Source organism: Culex pipiens, chromosome 1 (assembly GCF_016801865.2).
Source record: "Culex pipiens pallens isolate TS chromosome 1, TS_CPP_V2, whole genome shotgun sequence".
Lineage (NCBI taxonomy): Eukaryota > Metazoa > Arthropoda > Insecta > Diptera > Culicidae > Culex > Culex pipiens.
In genome coordinates this window covers 79,364,736-79,391,182 of record NC_068937.1, presented here as the reverse complement: position 1 = coordinate 79,391,182, position 26,447 = coordinate 79,364,736, and the positions used below count along the sequence as shown (strand labels likewise).

Here is a 26,447-nt window from a genome sequence, read left to right as displayed (position 1 = left end):
CAGCAACAACAAGTTCAGCCCGCTAGCGGAGAAGAGCAACAACAATAACAATGCGAATCCAGCAGCAGAAAAAACCACTCCTGTGGTACCAGCTCCCGGCAATTCGGCCGGGGAGAAGAAGCAGCCGCCGCTGGTGGTGAAAGAAACGAGCTTCGCCCGCCTTGCGAAGGTGATGTCGACATGTGATGTCCAGCCGGAACACAAACTGACGCGGTACGGCACCAAAATTACGTGCTTCTCGAGCGACGACTTCGACACGGTGCAAGCCCACCTGAAGAAGAACAAGGTGCAGTTCTACACGCACGGAAAGCGCAGTGCGAGACCGCACCGGGTAGTAATGCGAGGTCTCCCGAACGCGGAACCGGATTACGTCAAGGAGCTGCTCAAGACGGAACATCAGCTGGACGTCTTGGCAGTACACGCCATCAGGCGGAAGCAGCAGCTTCCCGCCATCGATGAGACGCCTTTCATCGTGCTCTTCCCCAAGGGTCACACCAGTCTGAAGGAGTTGAGTAGCAAGGTAAAGAAAGTGGGACCAGTCGTCGTCCGGTGGGTGGCCTACCGGAACAAAGAACCGCACGTGACCCAGTGCAAGAACTGCTTGCAGTTCGGTCACGGAACCAGTAACTGCCATCTCAAGCCCAGGTGCAGCAGCTGTGGGGGTGCCCACAGCACAGAAAAGTGCAAAGCAGAAGAAACGGAAGCCAAGAAGTGTGTCAACTGCTCTGGATCCCACGAGGGTCTGGACCGCAGCTGTCCCAAACGTGCGCAGTTCATCCAGTCGAGGCAGCAGGCGTCCACGCCGAAGCCGCCAGCATGGAAGAAGGACAAACAGACTCCGGCAGGAGCCACGTTCACCGCGGCGGATTTTCCTCCGCTACCTGGAGCGGTGCCGTCCGTTGGGACGGAAGAAAAGCATCCTCGTCCCGCAGGAAGAAGTCCAGATAATACTGGCGCCGGCGCCGGTGCAACCCCGAAGGAGGATCAAGGCGAACCGAAGCTGTACAGCGAGTCGGAGCTGTGGTCCATTTACCGAGAGTACAGAGTTCGCTTGAGGCAGTGCAAGACACCCGAGGAACAGATCGATGTGATCGCACACTTGCTGACACATGGCACGAGAAAATGATCATCTAAGACGATTTTTTTATTATTTTTTTCTACTTCTGATCCTCGGTCCTAACCTGGTCACAGCACCTAAAAGGACCTAATAAAAATAAGCCACGAAAAAAAAAAAAAAAAAGGTTAAAAATTGTATGAAAAACCTTAAAATACCATTTAAAAACCATTTCTGAAACAGTAAAAACCGGAGGAAAAAGGTCGCTTCCACGCGAAGCTTGCCACGGCACTACCGGAAGAGCTGTTGGTCCCAGTACTGCTTATTGATCACTGATCTGATTCTGGCTGGACAGGATTTGCTGAAGGTGTCCATCGAGTACCTACGTCTCGGCTTTCGGATTTGGTGGTTCCGCCTGGCCTGCTTCCACAGCAGCTGGTAAATCTCGTACGTCCAGATGTGCTGTTATGCTGATTATGCTGTTCATGTAAATTAAAGTGGGATGAAAGTTGGTTAAAGCTATGGTCTACCATCAGGAGATCAAATAGATTTACCTCTCGATCCGCAAATCGTTCAGCCTTGCTGCACAGAGCCAACTTCTCGAAGATGATCGCCTGCCGCAGTGGTTTCTTGCCGGCCTTTCCCTCTCAGACGATGCATTTGTTCTGTTGTAGCAGTCGACCATGTTTCTCTTGTGGACATCGCAGTCCCACAGGTAATCTATTGCGAGCAGGTCGTTACCGTGCCGCAACTTTAACGAGCCCATATATTCCGCCTTTTGCAGCTACCACAATTCTTCCCGGATTACCACAGGCAAAGGCCTAAGCTGCAGCAGCACCAGAAATGCACTACCGACCTTGATCAGGTGGTCCTTGCCGCAGGGAAATCTATAACGAGATGTTAGTGAACGCCATTTCCTACTTAATTTTTCTTTCTCACCACCAGTTTGACCAGGAATGCTGCTAGGGGAACTTGCACATTCACTCGTTCCGCTGGCCGCACAAGTCCTGAATGATATTTTCATGTAGCAGCTCCTGGGTATAGGTCTTGGCCACGTACCGAAGCGATCGCTCGTAATCGAAAACAGCCAAATCTTCTGTCTCGCTCCTTTGTAATGAACACCGCCCTCCGAAGCAACCAACGCCTGACATTCCGGATCAAACTCCGGCTTGAACACTTTGCTCTACATTTTATCGTCCTGCTCGCGTTCTCTTGACATTTCTGCACACGGTCCTGCGAACTCCCCTCGACGACGAAAGAATCCGGTGCCAACCGCAGTTCTATCGGTTGTCCAAGTTCCGATCTCGCTGCTGCTAGTGGTCAAGCGGGAATGCTCGGTCTCTGTCCAGGAACAAGGGTCCGCCGCGGGTCTGCGAGTGGCGCCTTCGGACGTCGAACATGGTCGTTCATGCTAAAATAAAAGAGTCTTGCAGTTGATACCCCTTTTTCCCCCTTTTCACTTTTTATTTACTTATTTTCGCCAAACCATTGGAGCCGGGAAAGCGATATAGAGGAGAAAAGCAACTCGCGACAAAATTTTGAGGCTAGGAATTTTGACAGGTATGAGTTTCATAAAGTATTCGCCTCTTTTTCTCTTCCACAAAAAAAATGGGGACAATGTAGCTGTCAAACTAGGCCAAAATGTTGAAGTCACTCACAAAATGAACTTTGAGTGATTTGAGTTCATTTCTGACGTCACGATTTTCTCCTCTATCTCCGTGCGCAAAACAACTTTAATGGGCAAATGTCAATATAAAAGGCCGACCCTGCTCACGAGAAGGATAGACTCTTTGTTTACGATTCGGCATTGGCCCATTTACATTGTTTTGCTAGATTTGGATTAGTTCAAAACTTAATCACACAAAGATTTAATTTTTTAACCGTGCACAATTTCACCTAATTCTCTTAACCGTGTACCATTTGGTTTGATTTATTTTTGTTTTGACGTTTTTTACGCTGCATCCTTTCATCGCGTCCGTGAATATTTTTTTGGTGCTTCGCTAGTGCACTGCAGTGAAAATTATAAAAAAAATGATGCAATTTCTGGACGCGCAGTAAGATCTCGATTGCAGCGGATTCAACACGAAGACGGGGACCTTGTTAGCCTCTTCTAGAAAATCCTCCCGGACTAGAGGGAAGTGAATGCGGCGGCGGTTTGTGTACGTCATCACGATGGAGCAGGACCAGGACGGAGGGAAGGGCCATTCTGACGCCTGCAGCAGCAAGATGGTGATTGCAGTAATATGGTATGTTTTATATGCGAAATTATGTCATTCTCGAATTGCTTTTGTTTGATTGCTCTCCTCCTTTTTCTCAGGTCTTCCCGAGCCAGCGCCCAACGTTGGCCCAAGGTGAAGGTCGAGCTGAGGCATCAGCAAACTCCGGATAGTTTGCCAACTCAGATCACCCAGACGAAAGTGAGAATTCGAACCAGTAAACGCCGAGGCAGTGCCGCTAAAGTTGGAGGGCAAGCATGACGCGAACAGATAGCAGATTTGACAGCTCCAGGACACCAAGTGTAAACAGATTCCAGTAGGGAGCATGGACATCGAACACACCCAGTAGCTGCTACAGGAGGTGGGCGTGCAAGCCGGAGGTAGAACGATCCAGATGATCTGTGGTGAGGATCAGTCAGCTCGAAATGTGCTGCAGGTTGCTCACCGACAAGAACAGCTGACAAACGTCTCCTAATAACGGGGTGGGTTAAGTTGGTGAAAGCGGCGAGTACCCTCTGAGAAATGTAACGCTCCGATCAGTCTGATGGTTGAATAAAATCAGGCTTACAAGTTCCGATCGGGGCGTTAAATTTCTCAGCGGATAGTAGCATCGAACCCAAAGTTACGAACAGCATTTGTTTATCGAAGGCGCCAACCGCAAGTGACTTTGCATCAGCTGATGACAGCATTGAAAGCATAAACAAGTTAACCTAAATTCCTTGTTTCAAGGATAGATACTTAGTGTTTTTGTTTTTCTTTTCAGATTCTACTAGAAATGATCTAACGTAGCCAGAGATTTGCCATAGAAAATTAAAAATGTATATATTGCAAAATAATAAAAAAGCTTTTATGAAAATGAAGTTATTTGGTCATGCAATATTAAAATTCAAAATTCCCTTGAAATCCCAATAAGAATTATTTGACTTGAATGCATTTCAAATTGTATCAACTTTTTCAGAAATCGTAATTTACCATGAAAAACTGCTAAAATAACTATTTAAAACCATTAAAATACCATTTGAGAAATGGTGAAATCCCTAAAATATATACGCAAAAATTAACTTTCAAAAAGCATTTGATGAAGCTCAAATAGTGAATATTGCTAACAACATATATGGGGAATAGTTCACTATTTGAGAGACGGTGAGGAATTAAAAAAATGATTTACCGAATAGTGGCTATACAATTTGGTAAAATGTTGATTGAATATTTAACAAATGATTTTCAATCGGCTTTTTTCTATGCGGACCCGTATAGAAAAAAACCGTTTGGAAATCATTTGTTAAATATTCAATCAACATTTTGACAAATTGTATAGCCACTATTTGGTAAATCATTTTTTTAATTCCTCACTGTCTCTCAATTAGTGAACTATTCCCCATATATCCCGGATGAACGAAGATGATTTGCTGATCATATAGAATTTTTTAATGACTATTTAGTAAAAATTCACCACTTGTGGAATTGTTCTTCCAAAAACATTTTATCAAATGGTGATTTTTTGTGAAATGGTGATGTAATTTTTTCTAATAGTTATTGATTTTGGTCGAAATTTTTGATGATATTTGACCATCTATTGACTATTTGATAATGCAATTATAAAAAAATAAGTAAAAATTGATATAAGGTTTTTTATCATGTTTTCTTGTTAATTTTAATGCGAATTTTGTGTTTAAAACACATATGGTTAATGATTATTATTAATGATACTTTGTGAAATGGTGCTATTGACAAAATTTTACTAAGTATTTTTTTAAGAAAAATATATTTTTATAACTATCTTGGCCAGAGGAATTGAGCACACTAACAATGTATATATTTCGTTTGAAATGCAATGAATTTATTTGTTATTACAAAACACTATTTTTAAATTAATTTACAATGGTTTTCATAGAACTTTACAATGGAATCTGTCGATTGAACTTTGTTTTTTTTCCGCATGTAAAATAAACATTATTTATTAATATGCATAATAATATGTGTTTTAATACTGTTGTAATTCACAATATCAAATAGGTGCACACTTTCATTAATACAATCAGCTGATTGAGTTGAGTTGGCATCACTGCTTTACGCCAGGGAGAAATCATTCATGTTCTGCAACTGGCGACTAAATGCAATCGGAGCATTCCGACGTCAATTGTAAGGTGACCCTTGGCCGGATGGTTCCGTTGATATCGTAGCGGCGGTCACTCCTGCATGCCTGCAAATTATCCGGACCGGGCAGGTGTTCTACAGCCGCGTCAGTTTCGAGTTGCCTGTAGGGTCGTACCCCTCCGAAAATACTGGGTAGAATTCATACTCGGTTTGGGTAAACTGCATTGTGAGTGTAGCGGCGAAGAAAGGGAGGTAAAAGAGAGAACGAGAACGCGGGGAGGTCGGGGAGAAAAGATGAGAAGCTCGCGGCGTGCGGATGTGGCTTGGGTTTTTGACCGACGGGAAGCGGAAATTTAGAGGCCGGAACGGATCTTACATTGGCGACGAAGGATAAAAAGGTGGGTTTGTGCAGTGAATAAGTGAAAAAAAGTGAATTAGGTGGAAAAATAGTGTGTTTTGAGTTGATGGTTCGATGCTGTTTTGGGATCTCAGATTGCTTCCACGAAAACAATGCGTGGCGGCCATTTGCAATTTGAAAAAAAGCAGGGTCGTATTCAAGGGGTGGTATTGAACTGAATAAATCTGGATAGGGTTATTTTTTTTGTTTGTTTTTTGGATATGCTGAAGAAACATAAAAAAAAGGAAAATAATTTTAACAGTTGCAAACCGGATGGGGAAAATAGGTGGCAGGCAGAGAGCCTTGATAGAAGCCAGTTAGCTGGTTGAATTGCCGGTTTGGGAACCGGTGGGATTGTCGGTTTGGGAACCGATGGGATTGCCGGTTTGGGAACCGGTGGGATTGTCGGTTCGGGAACCGATGGGATTGCCGGTTTGGGAACCGGTGGGATTGTCGATTTGGGAACCGATGGGATTGCCGGTTTGGGAACCGGTGGGATTGTCGGTTTGGGAACCGATGGGATTGCCGGTTTGGGAACCGGTGGGATTGTCGGTTTGGGAACCGATGGGATTGCCGGTTTGGGGGAACTGGTGAGATTGTCGGTTTGGGAACCGAAGGATTGGTTAGTTTGTGAGCTAATTGATTTCTAGTGTAGGGCTATGATTTCGGTTCGGGAACCGGTCATACAAGTTGAGGTTTTTTTGAGGTACCTACTTGCCTATTTCGGTTTGCAACTGCAAGTTAATCTTGACTAAACTACAAATGATTGTAAAGATATAATCATTTTAAGTTAACGCATTTACATTTTGTGAACGAAAGATTATAAACAAACAATTAATTTGTAACGGAAATTGTTCATTTATAGATGAGTGATGCGCGCCCGCTACCACAGTTCCGCTGTGATGACATCGAAAAGAGCAAACTTCACAAGGAATGGGAAGCCTGGAAAGGCTCTCTGGAATGCTACTTTGAGTCGGAAGACATAATAGACCAGAAGAAGATGCGCTCCAAGCTGCTGCATTTGGGTGGTCCTCAGCTACAAATGCTGTTCAAGTCCTTGCCGGATAGCGAAAAGTATGCCTTCGTCACTCCCGAAAAACAATACTACGACGTGGCGATTGCAGCATTTGACAAGTTCTTTCGTCCGGGTCACCAGGATGTGCTGGAGAGGCATAAACTGCGGCACATGAAGCAGAAACCTAATGAAAGATTTGCTGAGTTCGTAGTGCGCCTCAGGCAGCAAGCGCTCGAGTGCGGGGTAGACAAATACACCGCCAAGTTCCGCAAGATATTAACAGATATCATGCTGATCGACGCGATTGCAGAAGGTTGCCAGTCGGACGAATTGCGGCGAAGGATATTGCAGAAGGACCGAACGCTGGACGAGATTGAGGAAATTGGGACGTCACTGGAAGAAGTTGACCGTCATGTCAAGGATTTTGGATCTTCTCGAGAAGCGATGGTGTCTGCTAACCAGATCAGACATGATGGTCCTAGTAAGATGGCCTACAACAGAACCAACCAGGATACCCAAAACAGGTCCCAAATCCATACAAGAGATCTCTCAGCGGGAAATGCTTCATCTCGATCTCGTTTCCAAGCCGAAGCCCAGAACGCAAGAGCAGTGCGGTGCTTTAAATGCGGACGTCTGGGTCATTTCTCGTTCGATCCTGAGTGTCCTGCGGTCAAGGCGACCTGCCCGATTTGCAAGAAAGTTGGCCATTTCAAAGAGCAGTGCCGGCAAAGAAAGCCATACGCGGGGGAACGAGATCGATCTGGGCCAGCAATGAAAATTCGCGCCGTGCAAGAGACTGTAAAACCGGATGTTAAGGATGAGATCTGCGCGAACGATTGCAATCAAGAAGGGGAGGAACGCAAAACATACTATGCCTTCTATTCAGGATGCGAGGCAAATCTGATTCGATGCCAAGGGGCAGGAAACTCCAAGTATAATTAGTTAATTTAAGTATACTTACGGTATTTTAATATACTTGTTAGTATACTAACGAAATTCGAATCACGAGACCACCTTAACTTTACGCTTCTTGGCTTTGACAGTTCGTTTCGTTCGTTTGCTTGCCTGTGATTATGTTTACGTTGAGCACGAGGCTGAGCATTAAAATTGTCAATAGGTGACAGTTTTTAGGTTTAATCACAGTTTTAAAGCTGAAAAATGAACAAAAACGACAGGGTTCACATGATAGCAACCAGACGTGATTTTTTGCACATTATAGCCATCACATGCTGCTAGTTGGTGATTCCCATTCAACTTGCCGGTCTGTCTGGTTTTCGTCTGCTAATTCGATCACCCAGCTGTAGCCAGACAGCATATCCCTAGGCATATCCACTTTTTTAAATACCGAAAAGGGCAATTCCTCGGTCTGGGACAATTTTACCTATAGGTACTAAATCGCCGCAGCTTTTTGCCTCGCGGGTTCTGTGTCAAGAGCCCAGTTAATTGAGAATTGATTATAGAATGTTTCCCAAACCCTTGAAGAAATTTGGCACAACCCGCCGTTTCAGCCGTTTCTTCTATTTGGCAGAAACTTCATCGGACTCTTCCGAATTCGATCAAAAACTTGATCCCAAACCTTCCAGCTCAGCTTGTTCCAGCTCCAAATAACGGTCGCGTAAAGATCCTTCATCTTCTTTACAAATACTATATCCCAAAAGTAAGGTCCCCCACTTCAGTAACCTACGACGGATTCCTCCTCATAATGTAGGTACTCTAAGCTCTCCTCTCGGCAGCACCGAACTGGCCTGCCGGTCCTTTGAGTGATCAATCGCTTCCTGCATAATCCCGTGCAACTGGCGAAGTCTTCTCCACCAAAATCATTTCCGCAACGGGTCCGCACAGTCCCCGTGTCCGCGCATAATCTGCGATAATATCATTGAAAATATCAAAATGTAATCGCCAGAAGCCCCCTCCAAGCCAACGAAAGTCACCACTCCGGGAGATCTTTGGAACCGGATGTAAGTTTGGCGCTGCCCTCAAGGCTGCCCTAAAGAATAAGAGGGGATTTTCGATTAATTTATTCCAGAACGATTCTCAAACCCTTGGGGAACTATTTCTCAACTTGCCGGTTCCGTCGATTTGTTGGTTAGGTTTGGCGGGTTTGGCAGAAACCAAAATAAACAAATAAAAAGTTGTGACATTTCTAGACGTCACACCGACGTTTTATCAAGATGATTCATGTTAGGGTGGAAGAGCGTAAGTATACTAACATTATTTAAGTATACTTATTAATATACTTAGGTAAAGTTCTAAGAGTTTCCAGCCCCTTGTTCGATGCCTCGTCGGTGGAAAGGAGGTAGAACTGCTAGTTGATTCAGGGGCAGAGGCGAATCTGATTTCGGATACGGTGTGGACGAATCTAAAGCGTGAAGGAGTACAAGTGTCACGATCTACGAAAGGGAGCGACCGGATTCTCAAGGGTTACGCAAATGACAACCCAATGAAGATTCTTGGGACGTTTGAAGCAAGTATTTCGGTTGGCAAGAGGTCGACGGATGCTCTGTTCTTTGTGGTGGAAGGTGGGCAGCGCTGTCTGCTGGGCGATAAAACGGCTAAACAACTGGGTGTACTCAAAGTGGGAGTTGACATCGATCACGTTGAAGCTGGGCGAAGTCCGTTTGCTAAGATCTCCGGAGTTCAAGTACACATTCACATGGATTCCCAAGCCAAGCCGGTGTTCCAGCCTGTTCGTCGAGTACCAGTAGCGCTCGAAGAAGCTGTTTTCCGTAAGTTGGATGAGCTGAAAGCCAAGGATATCATCGAGGACAAGACGGGTCCGGCAACCTGGGTGTCTCCTCTCGTAGTCGTCGGCAAGGCAAACGGAGAACCGAGGATTTGCCTAGACCTTCGTAGGGTCAACGAAGCAGTTCTGCGTGAAAGACACCCGATGCCAATGATCGAAGATTTCCTGGCCAGGGTGGGGTCAAACATGATAAGAAGCAAACTGGACGTGGCTGACTCATTCCTGCAGTTAGAATTAGATGAGGAGTCTCGCGACGTAACAACATTCATCACCACTCGAGGAATCTACCGCTTTAAGAGGATGCCGTTCGGGCTAGTGAATGCGTCGGAAGCATTCCAGAAGACGATGGACGAGATCCTGGTTGGCTGCGAGGGCGCTTGGTGGTATATTGACGACATCTACGTGGAGGGCCGGACCAAAATTGAACATGATGAGCGACTCAACAAGGTATGATATGTTGTGGTGTGTTAGGATTTATATATATAAAAAAAATATCTTTTGAACTAAGGCTGTTTCATTAGCTATTCATTTTGGATTTGAATTATGTCATTGATTAAAATTCGAATAAAGACAATTAATTTGGCGCAATGTTGTTTTTGTTTGGTTTCGTTTACCAGGTTCTGGCGAGGCTGAAGCACAGAAATGTTCAATTGAACCTAAAGAAGTGCGTCTTTGGCGTTACTCGGCTGGAGTTTCTGGGTCACACGATCACAGAAAACGGTATAGAACCTGCAGAAGGAAAGATTGAAGCTCTGCGATCGTTCCGGAAGCCGGAGAACGCGAATGAGTTGAGAAGCTTCTTAGGATTGGCGAGTTACCTCAGTCGATTCTTGCCAGAATTGGCCACAGTTGATCATGTGTTAAGGAATTTAACTAAGAAAGGAGTTATTTTCGAGTGGACCGAAGCTCATGATGTGGCGTTTGAGAAAATCAAGCAAATGTTGGGAAATCCAACCTCGTTAGGGTTTTTCAAGGTGGGAGATAGAACGCTGGTAATGGCGGATGCGAGTCCTACAGGCCTGGGAGCGATACTCATACAGGTGGATGGTAAAGGAGAGAACCGGATCATTTGTTATGCCTCCAAAGCGCTGACGGAAACCGAGCGTCGCTATTGCCACACGGAGAAAGAGGCTCTCTCGTTGGTGTGGAGTGTTGAGAAATTCTATCATTATTTGTACGGAAGAGAATTTGAGTTGCTAACGGACTGCAAGGCGTTAATATATCTTTTCACGCCCCGCTCACGGCCATGTGCGCGCATTGAAAGGTGGGTGTTGAGACTACAAGGATTTGAGTATCTCATAACACACATCCCTGGTGAGAAGAACTTAGCGGATGTTCTTAGTCGTCTTGGAACGCTCAAGCCGGTTCCCTTTGATCAATACGAGGAGATTGCTGTTCAAGAAATTGCTAACTACTCGGCGGACGCTGTCGCAATCAAATGGGAAGACCTCGTTGAAGCTTCCAAGCAGGATGTTGTAGTGCAGGAAGTCATGCGAGCGCTTGAGGATGATCAGCTGGATCGTTTGCCAGTGGAATACCGGTGCTTTTCCAACGAGCTATGTGAAGTTGGTGAGGTGCTGATGCGGTTGGATCGTATAGTAATTCCAGAAGGGCTACGGGAAAGGACTTTGCAAATTGCTCATGAAGGCCATTTGGGCATGCGGATGATGAAAACATCCTTGCGTGCAGTTGTCTGGTGGCCAAGAATGGACAGCCAGATAGAGACGTTTGTGAAGAGATGCCGTGGATGCACTTTGGTGGCAGCACCCGATCCTCCAGAGCCAATGAGACGGAAACAGATGCCCTCAGGTCCATGGGAGGACATTGCGATAGATTTTCTAGGCCCTCTGCCGGAGGGTCAATGGCTTCTGGTAGCTGTCGACTACTACAGCAGATACGTGGAGGTCTCGGAAATGCAGCAGATTACGGCACACGATACGATTCGAGAGCTGATAACAATGTTTAGTCGATTTGGAATCCCACAGTCGATTCGTGCTGATAATGGTCCGCAGCTTAGTGCAGACTGTAGAGAATTCAAGCAGTTTTGCGAAGAACATGGAATAGAGTTGATCAATACCACGCCCTACTGGCCGCAGGCAAATGGGGAGGTAGAAAGGCAGAACAGAAGTTTCTTGAAGAGAATGCAGGTCGCACAGGAGCTTGGAAAGGATTGGCGGGTTGAATTGCGGAAGTATCTGTTAGCGTACCACATGACGGATCACCCAACCACAGGAAAATCGCCTTCTGAGCTCATGTATGGAAGACGTATCAAAAGTAAGCTGCCAGTGCTGCCATGCTTCGCGGAGACCAACAGTGCGGCCAGGGATCGGGACAGAATAGTCAAGGAAAAGGGGAAGGAGTACACAAACCGGAAGCGACGTGCTCAACACAGTGATCTCAGCGCAGGTGACAAAGTGTACGTGAAACGAATGCAGAAGGACAACAAGTTAAGTACAAATTATTCACCAGAACAGTTCGTGGTGGTGAGTAAGTTGGGATCGGAAGTGGTTGTACAATCACTCAAGTCGGGTCAGAAGATAAAGCGCAACGTGGTCCATTTGAAGAGGATTGAACAGGATCAAGGCACGGAACCGGAGGAAGATGATACATTGAGTTTGAGGGAAGAAGATGTCGATGATGGTGAACAACGGGAACCGGAATATGATGAGACAACGAACAATGAACCGGAAGTGCCAGATAGTGAAGACCGAGGTGTGCAAGAGGAACAAAGAGGAAGAAAGGAGGATGAACGGGATGAAAGTAGGGTACCAGCTAAACGTAAACGGTTAGAACCAAAAAAGTTTCTAGATTATATTCCCCACTGAGTTTGAAACCAGTGCTATATTGAATAAAAAACGTTTGGATCAAGATAGATGTATTGGTTTGATTTGGAATGGTTTTTAGTGTTTTTTTATAAGATAGGTGAGATGTAGGGTCGTACCCCTCCGAAAATACTGGGTAGAATTTATACTCGGTTTGGGTAAACTGCATTGTGAGTGTAGCGGCGAAGAAGGGGAGGTAAAAGAGAGAACGAGAACGCGGGGAGGTCGGGGAGAAAAGATGAGAAGCTCGCGGCGTGCGGATGTGGCTTGGGTTTTTGACCGACGGGAAGCGGAAATTTAGAGGCCGGAACGGATCTTACATTGCCCATGCCCTGCTTGGACGACTCGCGGATGAGATCTCCCAGCGGACGACGCGAATTGTGGCCGCTGCCAGAAGCCGGCTGGACCTCTGCTGCCGTTTCAGAGGTTACCGCAGCTGCGGTACCAAAAGTCGCAGCAACTGCCGCGTCCGGACTTTTGAACTGCTTGCATCCTTCATTCATCCTCCAAAAATTATGTTCAACTCGGTCCTCTCGCTGAACGTAAAGAACTTGGCAAAAAAAGCAAGATCAACTCACAGAGCATCGAAAGCCTCGCCTCAGCAAACCGTTGCACGTTCGCAGCAGGTTCAGCTTGCAAACGGTAAAGAAAAACTCCCTCATCCAGATCTAGATATTGTTTTCCACATACCCAGTCAAATCATTCCGAATTCTGAAACGGAATCTAATTAGAATCGTATACAAATTCCGTTTCAAACGCAACAACCGGTTCGAACACGGAACCGGTTGTTGCGTTTGAAACGGAATTTGTATACGATTCTAATAAGATTCCGTTTCAGAATTCGGATTGAGTTAACTGGGTAGGTGCACTTGTCAAAAATGCATCAAAAATGTCCCCCAGCACCACATCGGAGTACAGACTGTATAGGGAAACAGACTGGCCAATGCAAAATAAATAGGCACTGGCAACGTATGTTTTGCGCTTGCAACACTGCCAGTTTTGCTGGGCGTAAAGGGCGTTTGGTGTCCAGCGCGTTTGGTGTCCAGAAACATTGGCCAATTGGGTCCTAAAATGAAGCTTAGATTGCTGATATTATTGATTACAGCGATAAAGCTTATTTTTCTGAGCACAATGACCCTTTGTACGACCACAAAAAAAAAATGGATTTTTAAATCAATTTTGAAAAATTAACCTCGCGGTCCTTCTTGACAGAAAAGCTCCTACTTGACAGCTTGTTCCAAGGGGACCATAGTTGACCCCGTCAAAAAAATGTTGTCTTGTCAAAAAAAAAAAATTGCATCAAAATGAAAAAAAGTGATCAGAAATGGTTTTTAATCGTGTTTTTTTTCGTTGTACATAAAAATTGACATAGGGCTTTAGTACCCAATTCCCTAGACAATCTGTACATCGGAGCGGTAATTTCCTACCGACAGGCAGCAATCGCAAACGAGAGAAACGTTTCGATCGCCTAGAGCTATTCACGTCTAAGATCTGGGCAACCCTAAGTGACCGTTGAACGGGTTCCTGCTGAACTGCCAGGATCAGAAGTCAAAAAATCTCCCCGGGACGAGTATCGATCCCAGAATAAATCCCTCTCGGAGCAGTGGTGCAAGCTGAGCGAGACCCAGAAGAAACCTCCCATCGACGAGCGGCCGCCGCTGTGGCCAAGTACCGCGAAGACATGCTAAAGTGGGAGGAAAAGATGATCGCCCAGGACAACGTGGACGTTGTTCCCCGGAAGAACATGCTGATTTCACCGCATGCCAAGGACGTCGCTCTGCCCCCTGACCCCCCCCCCCCCTCGTTGATTTTTTTTTATTTTATTCAAAAATAAATGCAAATAGTTCTCCTCGACGATCTGTACCTAGGCCTACACTTGTTTTTCTTTCCCTATTCCAATGCATCACTCAATATTACCATTTGTTTCAAACCAATTAACTTTTTTGAATGCCATTTGTCCGTGCCATGTCTGTCCCAACCACACCTCAGGCAGACGCCTTCTTCTTGGGGTCCGGTCACACCAGGCTGTGATTCTTGACCAGCCTTGACGTGGTTCTTGTTGGCGTGCAAATGGATCAGGAACTCCAGCGTGTTGTTGTCCTCGATCTCTTAATCGCAGCTTCCGTCATCAGCGGGCGCTTGCTTGCGTGACGACCCGCGTCATATCGATATACAATCTTGTCCTCCTTCTCGAACCGATCAATGTTCTGCAACAGGAAGCGAAACGCGGCAGGAACACGTCCTTCATGATGTCCTTGACGCCGTCTTCCTTGAAGCTGAAAGGGACATCATTATTAGCAACGACTTCTAGAGAAAAGCTCAAGATATCAAACTCACCGCAAATTCTCCGCGCGCACATCCGGTGAATTGATGAGGTACAGCCGCAGCGCTTCCGCCCCGTACTTGTGCACCACCTGGTAGATGGCGTGCCGTCCCAGATCATGCACGTCCTCATCCGACAAGTCCGGCCGATCGCCGGAACCGAGCACACCGTACGCGTAAATCGAACCACTGATCACCTAGAAGACCTTGCCGGGGGTGCGTGTTCCCTCGGAATCGATGTAATACAGCTGAGGACTGCGCTTGTCGTACCCGGCCAACATCATTCCCATGCTGATACACATGCCCTTGTAGTAGTACACAACGTTGGACATGATCTTGCTGGTAGCGGCCACCGAAATGCGTTCCTTGTTGCGCAACTTTTAGATTCGGCACTCCTTGGCCAGCACCCAATCTCAGTACACACAATCGGCCGCACCATCCGCCAACGTTCCCAGCAGGTATTCGTTAATCTCGACAATCTTCTTTATCGTCTGCGAACCGATAAACTGACCGCCGGTGGCACGGGAATCGACCGCCACAATAACTTCACCCTGGAACCGGAAACTAAGCGTCGTCGTTCCGTGATCAAAGTCCATTTTGATGCTGCTGGATTCGCCATCGGCCTGAAGTTTGACCAGATTCTCCTCAGGCTGCCGAATAGAAGAGAAAATACCCGAACAATGACTCGGATGTTAGCCAGCACGAATATAATCTCCTCCCCGCTCCGCTACAAAAACATACCTTATGGAACGGTGGAACCGCCAGCGACAGACTGTTTTCCAAGTTGTGGCGGCCCAGCGAAATGTCCCGCTGGAAGGATTGGTAGCCATGGGGCCCCCGGCCAGCAGCGAGCAGCTGGAGTATTCGCAAACGTCGGGAGAACCATTTTTCCACCGAAAAATCACAAAAAAAAAATAGAATTTTTCTTCTGCTGAACAGCTCACACGGTTTGACCGACGACGTTTGACAGTTTGCTTTGACAGAAGTTGTCAAAAAGTTGGAGAGAGCGAGAGAGAAACAAGAGAGAAATGAGCATGGCGGCAGCTGTCACCCAGTCAAATCAATCCGAATTCTGAAACGGAATCTAATTAGAATCGTATACAACAACCGGTTCCGTCTTCGAACCGGTTGTTGCGTTTGAAACGGAATTAGTATACGATTCTAATTAGATTCCTTTTCAGAATTCGGATTGATTTGACAGGGCACGCGAGTGGTAAACTGCATTTAAAATGTATGGGGGAAATCTGGAAAAATTAATTATTTTGACGTAGGTTATTTTTTTATCTACTACCAGGAGAATTTTTACCCCACTCCCTTGCATGGTGTCGGAGATTTTTGAAAAAAAACTGATTTTCCTTGTATAAATTTAAATTTCTTACCACTACTCGTACAGTGCCATCTCTTAGAAATTTTGCCGCGGCGGGTATCCTACACTCAAAATCAGAAGTACCCTTCAAAAAGGATTCTAACTACCCTTTATCTGTCATCCCAAGTAAAACATACCCTTTTTGAGGGTTACTTTCATCCTTTTTTTCCAGTTTACTGGTAGTAACCCTTTTCAAAAGGGTGACGACGGGTAAACTTGACAAAAAGGGTAGAAGTAACCCTCCAAAAGGGTTTTTTTTCCTTGGGATGACAGATAAAGGGTAGATAGAACCCTTTTAGCGGGATACTTCTGATTTTGAGTGTATTCTCTTAACACTGCAAATATTAATCATGCAAATAACTATTTTAATTAAAAACATATAAAAAAAATTAAATAATAAAAACCTTTAGCAGGTAAATTTCGCGCAACATTGCCTAAACGCACCTAACAGTGTATGTTTAGGGGAGTGTGGGGTAATTTGGACACCCTAAGGAAATAGCTCTGTCACGGGCTGTATGGATATTTTAAAGGAATGTGGATGACACCAGAGGATAAAAGAGACCATATTTTATGGAAAAATGTCATTTATTTCGATAAATTTTGATGGAAACCTCATTTTTATCGCAAAAATTAAATGGTGTCCAAATTACCCCCACATTTTTGTTTGGGGGTAATATGAACACCCCTATGGGGTAATTTGGACATACCTTGTGGGGTAATATGAACACCTTTCGTGGGGTAATTTGGACACATGTTGAAGAATAAGTTTAACATATGATTTTTGAGCATGTTTTTTAACCTTCAACCTGGTTTTGTATTGCTTTATATTTTTAAGTGTTTTTTGCTCATAATATTTCATCAAAGGTTTATATAATGATTTTGTGATAGAACTATAATTCAATAGGAAGATAACAAATAGTTCAGTGTAGTATACATAATTTAATCATTCATTCTGTAATGATTTAAACACTGATTGTGGATTAGGCACAAGTATAGTTTTAAGTGATTAAAGGTATCGTTGAGATTTATCTAAATCAATCTTTATTTGGAACTAATTAACCTGAAACCATTCATTTTTAATTATACATTCCGTAGTCCTTCAAATTTAAATAGTATTGTAAACCAGCATAGAAATCAAAAAATGTCAAAGAAATTAATTAAAAACAATCAACATTAGAGTCTAGTTGAACACCAAATGTGCAGTAGTCAGATTTTCATCAATTCAAATATTGAAAAAAAATATCTAAATAAAAAAATAGGGGTTTTGTGAAAGTCTCATTCCTTTTTGAGTGTTTTGACATTTTAAATCCCTCTAAATTTAATTAAATCCTTTTAAAAACTCAACCGACCATGAAAGTTACTTTTTTGCCTGACAGGTAGACTTTCAGGTATGTCCAAATTACCCCACAAGCCATGTCCAAATTACCCCCATAGCATCAGTGTCTTGCGAACCTTCGTGGTGAACGGACACTAGAGCTGCGGTATTTTTTACTACCTAAGCTCAGAGTTATTTCAAACCAAATTCACAGTCTTTTTAAAGACTACCTGAGTTACTTTCCAAAATTCTAAACAGTCTTTTCAAGACTAACCCCACCTGAAATTTTGTTGTATTTTACAAACGAAGCCATCTTTTTAAGAGAACTTTGCTTGCAAAATGCGTCAAAACAAAGGTAAACGCAAATCTTCTGAAGATTTGGTCGTTACGTCGGTGAAGCGTTTGAACGCTAAATCGGCTAACGGAAACAGAAAAAGAAAACAGCCTCATCCGAGGTCTGATTCTGATTCTGAAAGTGAGGTCAATCCTCCAATTCCATTGGCAAACGGTTTCGGTGTTTTATCCGAAACTGTGGACAAGGATCCTTCTCCTCGTACTGAGCCTTCTGCCGTCGAGAAACGAGTAAAGGCTCCGCCAATTGTAGTGACTTCCGTCTCCGATTTGGCCAGCTTTCGAACGCAACTGAAGAATTGCAAGGAAACTTGCAATTTGAAGGTTTCGTTCCAGCTTGGTCGAAGAGGAGAATGTCGCTTGTTGACGGAATCTTTACAAGATCACCAAACTTTTGTTGGTTATTTGAAAAACCACAAACACAATTTCTACACGTATGAGACCAAGAATGCTCGTCCATTCAAGGCGCTCCTGAAAGGTCTCTCCAACGACTTGTCGGTGGATGAGATCAAAAACGAACTTAAGGTGATGCTTGGCTTTGCCCCATCCCAAGTAATACCAATGAAGAAAAAATCAAACGGGAATATTTCTCGCTTTGGTTTGACTTCACAATTTTATCTGATTCATTTCAACAGAAATGAAATCAACAATTTGAAACTTTTGGACAAAGTACAGTTTTTGTTCCATGTACGGGTAAAGTGGGAGCATTTTAAGAAACATGGCGGTAATGGCCAGAATCTGACCCAGTGCCGGCGTTGCCAGGCATTCGGACACGGTACTGATCATTGCGCCATGGTTCCAAAATGCATGGTTTGCGGGGATTCTTCTCACTACAAGGACAATTGTCCCGTGAAAGAAGTCACCCAATTTAAATGTGCAAATTGTGGTGGAAATCACAAATCAAATTTCTGGGATTGCCCCATCAGAAAAAAGGTTTTGGATTCTCGTGCTAAGCATCAGCCGAAATCCAAACCGAAATTTTCTCAAAGTCAGGTTGTACCTGCATCTTTAAATCAAACGTTCGTGCTGTCTCACTCGAACAATACCCCTACCATGGAAAAGTTAAGTAACAGCAATGGTATTTCTTATGCCAACGTCGTTTCGGGTTCGGGTTCATCCACGAATTTTAAATCCTCTACCAATCTTCAAATTGGGCAGGTACCTCAAATTTCATTTGAAAATTTTTCTGCTGGCAACGCTTTGGGATCTTCTGATCTCGGCGATGTTACGTTTGAAAAAATGACTTTTTTGCAAAACTCACTGTTTGGTTTGATTCAAACAATGAGTAATGCTACATCCATGATGGAAGCTATCCAGATTGGATTAAAATTTGCGAATGATGTTGTTCTTACCCTGAAGTTTAATCATGGATCTAAGTAATTCCATCAATATTATGAATTTTAATGCTCGCTCTTTAAAAGCGAAAGAAAATGAATTTTTCAACTTTTTACGAGTTCATAACGTGCATGTTGCTGTTATAACCGAAACATTTTTAAAAACTGGCACTTATTTGAAAAGTGATCCAGATTATAAAGTTATAACCAATAACAGAATGAATCGAAATGGCGGTGGAGTTGCAATAGTTATCCACCGTAGTATGACTTATAGTACGTTACGTGACTTTAAGTTAAAAGTTATTGAAAGTTTGGGCATTGAACTTGAAACTTCTTTTGGGAAAATTATGATTGCAGCTGCATATTTGCCTTTCCAATGCACTGGGGAAAATAAAAATTATTTCAAAGGGGATTTGAATAAACTTACTCGGCATAGATCTCGATTTTTGATCATCGGTGATTTTAATGCCAAACACCAATCTTGGAATAATTCAAAAGTAAATTCCAATGGTAAAATTCTATTCAGAGATTGCACTTCTGGTCTTTATTCGGTTTTATATCCGAATGGGCCAACTTGCTTTTCTTCTGTTAGAAATCCATCAACAATTGATGTGGTTTTGACAAATCAAAGTCAGTATTGTGGTCCTTTAGTGACTCATGCTGATTTTGATTCTGATCACCTTCCAGTAACATTTTCACTTTCTCATGAAGCAGTTACCAGACCCAATAGTTCTGTGTTTAATTACCACAAAGCTAATTGGGACAGGTGTCAGCATCATATTGAGAATAACTTAAATCATGATTTTGTTTTAGAAACCAAAGCTGATATTGATTCAGCCTTGGAATCTTTAACTAATGCAATTTTGGATGCTAGGAATATTGCTATTCCTAAAGTCCAAGTCAAATTTGATTCTCCCATTATTGATGACGATCTTCAGCTTCTGATTCGTCTGAAAAATGTTCGCCGAAGACAGTATCAACGTTCTCGTGATCCTGCACTGAAGCGAATTCAAAAAGATTTGCAAAAGGTTATTGACCACAGATTCACTCTCCTGCGAAATGAAAAGTTCGCAAGAGATGTCGAACAAATTAAACCTTATTCCAAACCTTTTTGGAAACTTTCAAAGGTTCTTAAGAAACCTCAAAAACCAATCCCTTCTTTAAAAGATGGTGATAATATTCTATTAACTAATGGGGAGAAAGCTCAAAAACTTGCTCAGCAGTTTGAGAGTGCTCATAATTTCAACCTCAATGTTTTGAGTCCTATTGAAGATCAAATTTCAATAGAATTTCAGAATATTTCTGAACAAGAATTTTCATCAGATGAAGTTTTCAATACGGTTCTGAATGAAATAAAATCTATTATCAAAAAATTTAAAAATATGAAAGCCCCTGGTGAGGATGGCATTTTTTACATTTTAATTAAAAAATTACCTGAAGCAACTTTAAGTAGCTTGGTCAAAATTTGCAACAAATGTTTTGATTTGGCATATTTTCCCAGTAGTTGGAAAAATGCCAAAGTAGTTCCGATTTTAAAACCGGATAAAAATCCTGCTGAAGCCTCAAGCTATCGGCCCATCAGTTTGCTTTCATCTATTAGTAAATTATTCGAAAGAATAATTCTTAATAGAATGATGACGCACATTAATGAAAATTCAATTTTCGCTGTTGAGCAGTTTGGATTTCGCCTTGGGCATTCAACTACTCATCAGTTGTTGAGAGTTTCAAATTTAATTCGAAGCAACAAATCTGAGGGCTATTCTACTGGCGCTGCTCTTCTAGACATAGAAAAAGCATTTGACAGTGTTTGGCATAAAGGTTTGATTGCGAAATTGAAAAGGTTTAATTTTCCGATTTACATCGTGAAAATTATTCAAAATTATTTGACGGATCGTACTCTGCAGGTATGTTATCAGAATAGCAAATCTGATCAACTACCTGTACGTGCCGGCGTCCCTCAAGGAAGCATTTTGGGTCCAATTTTATACAATATTTTTACTTCTGACTTACCTGATTTGCCCCCAGGATGTCAGAAATCACTTTTTGCTGATGATACAAGCATCTCCGCCAAAGGTAGAAGCCTTCGTGTCATCACAAGAAGATTACAAAAAAGCTTGGATATTTTCAATTCTTATTTGAAAGAATGGAAAATTACTCCAAATGCTGCAAAAACTCAACTTATTATTTTCCCTCACAAACCAAGGGCTGATTTTCTTAAACCAAAAAGTCATCACATTATAAAGATGAATGAGGTAAATTTAAAGTGGGAGGATCAAGTGAAATATCTTGGACTTGCTTTTGACAAAAACCTTACTTACAAGGACCACATTAAAAGTATACAGGTTAAATGTAACAAATATGTTAAATGTTTGTATCCACTTATAAACAGGAATTCTAGACTTTGCCTCAAGAATAAACTGTTAATTTATAAACAAATTTTCAGACCTACCATGCTTTATGCTGTGCCGATCTGGACAAGCTGTTGCTTAACCAGGAAGAAAAAACTTCAGAGGATTCAGAACAAAATTCTGAAAATGATTCTGAAACTTCCTCCCTGGTTCAGCACCAGTGAACTTCATCAATTAGCCGAAGTTGACACTTTGGATGTTATGTCCAATAAGATAATTGATGCATTTCGACAAAAATCATTGCAGTCTTCAGCTGCATTGATCCGCTCATTATATAGTTTATAAGTTAGTTTTAAGGTATCCCTTTTCCCTTTTGTACATGTAGGACCTCCTACATTTGAAATCACTGAATAGCGAAAGCTACAATATTTCATGAATAAATGAAAGTTGCTAGTATTTAAAATTGAGGTGAAAAGTCATCGATTGTGATATTAACAATAATATTTTAACTGAATGAATGTACATGGAAAAGAAAAACTGAATAAATATAAATTAAAAAAAAAAAAAAACCCCATAGCATGTTCTATCAAAAATTGCAATTATTGATGATCAAAATTGATAAAATGCGCAATATATCAATAATATTTTAACTGAATGAATGTACATGGAAAAGAAAAACTGAATAAATATAAATTAAAAAAAAAAAAAAACCCCATAGCATGTTCTATCAAAAATTGCAATTATTGATGATCAAAATTGATAAAATGCGCAATATTTATACGTACATATCTCAGGCAACGTCCAAGCAACCCCCTTAAACCAAAATTGTTCACTTTTTTGCCATATAATCCCTGCAAAACCTTATTTCCCAATCCTCAAATATTAGAACTTAAGGCAGTGCCAACCGGCCTTTGGAAACTTTTACATATTATACCAAAACTACTTAACCTATTCCAACTTTTTTGGTTTGTCTATACTCCTAGGCCATTACTAGTACTAGCCTTATCACTTTAATTGCCGTTTTCACTTTATATCCGAAGAAAATGTGATTTTTAAAGGGGTGTCCAAATTACCCCCACTGTCCATATTACCCCAAACTCCCCTACATCCAGTTGGACATCTGTGCGCGTCGCGAAAACGTCAGCTGATGCTCAAGTGTTTTGCTGTAGTTTGCGTATTTCGCTGTTTGCGAATGAATTACGGTGCATTTTTTTTTGATGATGTTTCGTATGGATTCGAAACGAGTGCTGTGAAACTTGTGGACCACGTAGGTTTAGGATTGCTCGGCGTTAAACATCTGTGTTTGTGGATATCTTTCAAGACGGCATCCGTGATTCTTCTGAACGATCAAGAAGAAACAGGATAAATTTGAGAGTAAGTAGATTACAGCTGTAAAGTAAATCTTGATTGCGACAAGGATCCATTTGTTTTTGTTCACTTCTAGCCTAAACCCAGATCCAGCAGACGACCCTGATTGATACACGGATCAATAAGCTTCTGTTCGGTGCGGCTAATCCAGCCGGATTTGGCAAGTTGGCGATCCAGACCTTTCCGAAATGGTCAAACCGACTTTCAGAGGGAACCTTTGTTGACGGAGCTGGAAACAGAACCGATTTCGCGTGGATTTTTTTTTCAGAGAAAGCGAAGCATTTCGCAGCATGTTTTTGTTTGTATGTTGACATGTTTTATTGTGGAGCAACATTTGAAAGGTTGTTGTTATTTATTTTATTAACATGACTTTAACCTAGATAGGTCATTCGTCACTTGCATTTGAAATGGGTGGTCCGAAATAGATCTTACAGCATTTTTGCCTTCCTCACCTCACTGAGGCAAGGCTATAAAATCACTCAAAAATTGAACTTTTTAAATAAGCCTTCTAGATATACCTTTACGTATACACATCGGCTCAGAATCAAATTGTGAGCAAATGTCTGTGCGTGTGGATGGACGTAGAATTTTTTTTTCTCACTCACTTTTCTCGGAACTGGTCCGACCGATTTTGTACGGATCTATGTTTTTTGATTCGCCTTCAGGTCCTTTAAGTCTTTTTTTAATTTCATCCGGTTTGGTGCAGTACTTCAAAAGTTATGTTAGAAAAACTGTTTTGGTTGATACTAAAAAGGGTCATTATTTACATAATTTGAAAGCTCCGGCGGATAGCTGTCGGAACTTTCCGCTCAGTGCATGCCGTGCACGCACACAAGCACTGCAGTGCTTTCAAATGAATAATTAAATTTATCATAGATGGCAGCACTCACATGTATAGTGTCTTTACTAAGTAAGCGTTAGCCACAGCTTTCAGGAGGAAGGCAGCAACCACCTTTTGGTGGATTAAGTAACGTTTTTTTTTTCATTTGAACACATGGAAAGAAAGGCCGTAAGAGCAATGTCGTACTGCCCTCTTCAATTGTTGCTCCAGTTATTGTCTATGTATTGCCAAGCTTTTTAGAATTTTTTCGAGATCAAACAGCATCGAAAAAAAGAGGAAAAAGTGCAAAATTGCTGACATAGATTTTTTTTAATATTTTCAGATAAACTCATAGTCTAGGATATAACGTATTGAAGAATATTACCAGCAACCTAATGGACAAATCAGATAAGTTAACATTAAATGTAGTAAGCTAAATACTGTGCAGTTTGTTTTCTTTTTTCAGGTTTAAGCCAAGAGCAACAAGATCACCAGGTGAACTCTCGATAGCCCGGCGTTGCACGACTGCTTCGTTTTCCTTCAGAAGCGGATGCTGAAGTTACGTTAAACTTGGAACCCATCCATCCGACCGACGATTTCCACAGGATGGCGGAGATGGAGCTGATATTCGGTCAACTTTCTACCGCATTGGATGCCTCCTTGATCTGTGATTTTTTTTTCCTCTGTATAATTTAATCCTAAGACTTTTTGTGGAATTTTTTGTGTTTTTGTGAAATAAAAAAATAAATAAGCTATTTGACCAAAGCAAAATAAATGTTTCTAGCTCAAAATTCCGAAAATCCTTGAAAAATTGATGTTCATTCGAATTGTTACAACTATTTCCCAAAATGTAATGCGCCATGAAAAATCACTGAAATAACTATTTAAAACCATACAAATACCATTTGAGAAATGGTGAAATCCCTAAAATATATACGCAAAAATGAACTTTCAAAAAGCATTTGACAAAGTGTCGCTAGAAGAAAAATCAAATAGTGAATATTGCTAACAACATCCCGTATAGAAAAAAACCGTTTGGAAATCATTTGTTAAATATTCAATCAACATTTTGACAAATTGTATAGCCACTATTTGGTAAATCATTTTTTTAATTCCTCACTGTCTCTCAAATAGTGAACTATTCCCCATATATGTTGTTAGCAATATTCACTATTTGATTTTTTCTTCTAGCGACACTTTGTCAAATGCTTTTTGAAAGTTCATTTTTGCGTATATATTTTAGGGATTTCACCATTTCTCAAATGGTATTTTTATGGTTTTAAATAGTTATTTCAGTGATTTTTCATGGCGCATTACATTTTGGGAAATAGTTGTAACAATTCGAATGAACATCAATTTTTCAAGGATTTTCGGAATTTTGAGCTAGAAACATTTATTTTGCTTTGGTCAAATAGCTTATTTATTTTTTTATTTCACAAAAACACAAAAAATTCCACAAAAAGTCTTAGGATTAAATTATACAGAGGAAAAAAAAATCACAGATCAAGGAGGCATCCAATGCGGTAGAAAGTTGACCGAATATCAGCTCCATCTCCGCCATCCTGTGGAAATCGTCGGTCGGATGGATGGGTTCCAAGTTTAACGTAACTTCAGCATCCGCTTCTGAAGGAAAACGAAGCAGTCGTGCAACGCCGGGCTATCGAGAGTTCACCTGGTGATCTTGTTGCTCTTGGCTTAAACCTGAAAAAAGAAAACAAACTGCACAGTATTTAGCTTACTACATTTAATGTTAACTTATCTGATTTGTCCATTAGGTTGCTGGTAATATTCTTCAATACGTTATATCCTAGACTATGAGTTTATCTGAAAATATTAAAAAAAATCTATGTCAGCAATTTTGCACTTTTTCCTCTTTTTTTCGATGCTGTTTGATCTCGAAAAAATTCTAAAAAGCTTGGCAATACATAGACAATAACTGGAGCAACAATTGAAGAGGGCAGTACGACATTGCTCTTACGGCCTTTCTTTCCATGTGTTCAAATGAAAAAAAAACGTTACTTAATCCACCAAAAGGTGGTTGCTGCCTTCCTCCTGAAAGCTGTGGCTAACGCTTACTTAGTAAAGACACTATACATGTGAGTGCTGCCATCTATGATAAATTTAATTATTCATTTGAAAGCACTGCAGTGCTTGTGTGCGTGCACGGCATGCACTGAGCGGAAAGTTCCGACAGCTATCCGCCGGAGCTTTCAAATTATGTAAATAATGACCCTTTTTAGTATCAACCAAAACAGTTTTTCTAACATAACTTTTGAAGTACTGCACCAAACCGGATGAAATTAAAAAAAGACTTAAAGGACCTGAAGGCGAATCAAAAAACATAGATCCGTACAAAATCGGTCGGACCAGTTCCGAGAAAAGTGAGTGAGAAAAAAAAATTCTACGTCCATCCACACGCACAGACATTTGCTCACAATTTGATTCTGAGCCGATGTGTATACGTAAAGGTATATCTAGAAGGCTTATTTAAAAAGTTCAATTTTTGAGTGATTTTATAGCCTTGCCTCAGTGAGGTGAGGAAGGCAAAAATGCTGTAAGATCTATTTCGGACCACCCATTTCAAATGCAAGTGACGAATGACCTATCTGTAGTGGATGAGATTGGTAGGCGAAGAATAAATAAGATACTCATACAAGCTAGTAATTGGAAATGCCACACCTTGCTTCGAATATACATTGATGTTGAGTGTGTGCGTGTGCTTGGCTGACGCGAGAGAGAGAAAAGAATAAACAGTCTTGTGTTATGTTTTGGGCCTGAACAACGCGTGTTTCTGTGTCTCCGAAAATAATCCCAAATATTCGGAAAATTCGAGAAAAATCCCGCTCCAGCCACGACAATGGCGCAAACAGCGCTCCCGC

The 26,447-nt window shown here is 42.0% G+C and overlaps 2 protein-coding genes, 1 long non-coding RNA gene and 1 pseudogene across 3 annotated transcripts; 3 read left to right on the top strand and 1 right to left on the bottom strand.

The window, feature by feature from the left end:
* Window positions 1–5,630: 5,630 nt before the first annotated feature.
* On the top strand, window positions 5,631–8,730 carry LOC120430415 (uncharacterized). The gene is made up of 2 exons (XM_039595516.2): window positions 5,631–5,765; window positions 6,630–8,730. Exon 2 carries the CDS (start codon window positions 6,630–6,632, stop codon window positions 7,719–7,721), a length of 1,092 nt encoding a protein of 363 aa, XP_039451450.1. The 5' UTR covers window positions 5,631–5,765; the 3' UTR covers window positions 7,722–8,730.
* A 325-nt stretch (window positions 8,731–9,055) lies between these two features.
* Window positions 9,056–12,394, top strand: LOC120430414 (uncharacterized protein K02A2.6-like). Its single transcript, XM_039595515.1, has 2 exons — window positions 9,056–9,969; window positions 10,140–12,394. Exons 1-2 carry the CDS (start codon window positions 9,220–9,222, stop codon window positions 12,345–12,347), a joined length of 2,958 nt encoding a protein of 985 aa, XP_039451449.1. The 5' UTR covers window positions 9,056–9,219; the 3' UTR covers window positions 12,348–12,394.
* A 1,879-nt stretch (window positions 12,395–14,273) lies between these two features.
* On the bottom strand, window positions 14,274–15,511 carry LOC120430412 (proteasome subunit beta type-5-like; annotated as a pseudogene).
* A 6,978-nt stretch (window positions 15,512–22,489) lies between these two features.
* On the top strand, window positions 22,490–25,392 carry LOC120430416 (uncharacterized). The gene is made up of 3 exons (XR_005607614.2): window positions 22,490–22,754; window positions 22,825–23,050; window positions 23,912–25,392. It is a non-coding gene; the product is annotated as an uncharacterized LOC120430416 (long non-coding RNA).
* The last annotated feature ends 1,055 nt before the right edge of the window (window positions 25,393–26,447 follow it).

Bases quoted from the DNA above. Each gene is read 5' to 3' on its own strand.
- LOC120430415 (XM_039595516.2), top strand. From the start codon at position 6,630: ATGAGTGATGCGCGCCCGCTACCACAGTTCCGCTGTGATGACATCGAA.
- LOC120430414 (XM_039595515.1), top strand. From the start codon at position 9,220: ATGAAGATTCTTGGGACGTTTGAAGCAAGTATTTCGGTTGGCAAGAGG. The intron at 9,970-10,139 runs GTATGATATGTT...TTCGTTTACCAG, and splicing joins ATGATGAGCGACTCAACAAG to GTTCTGGCGAGGCTGAAGCA.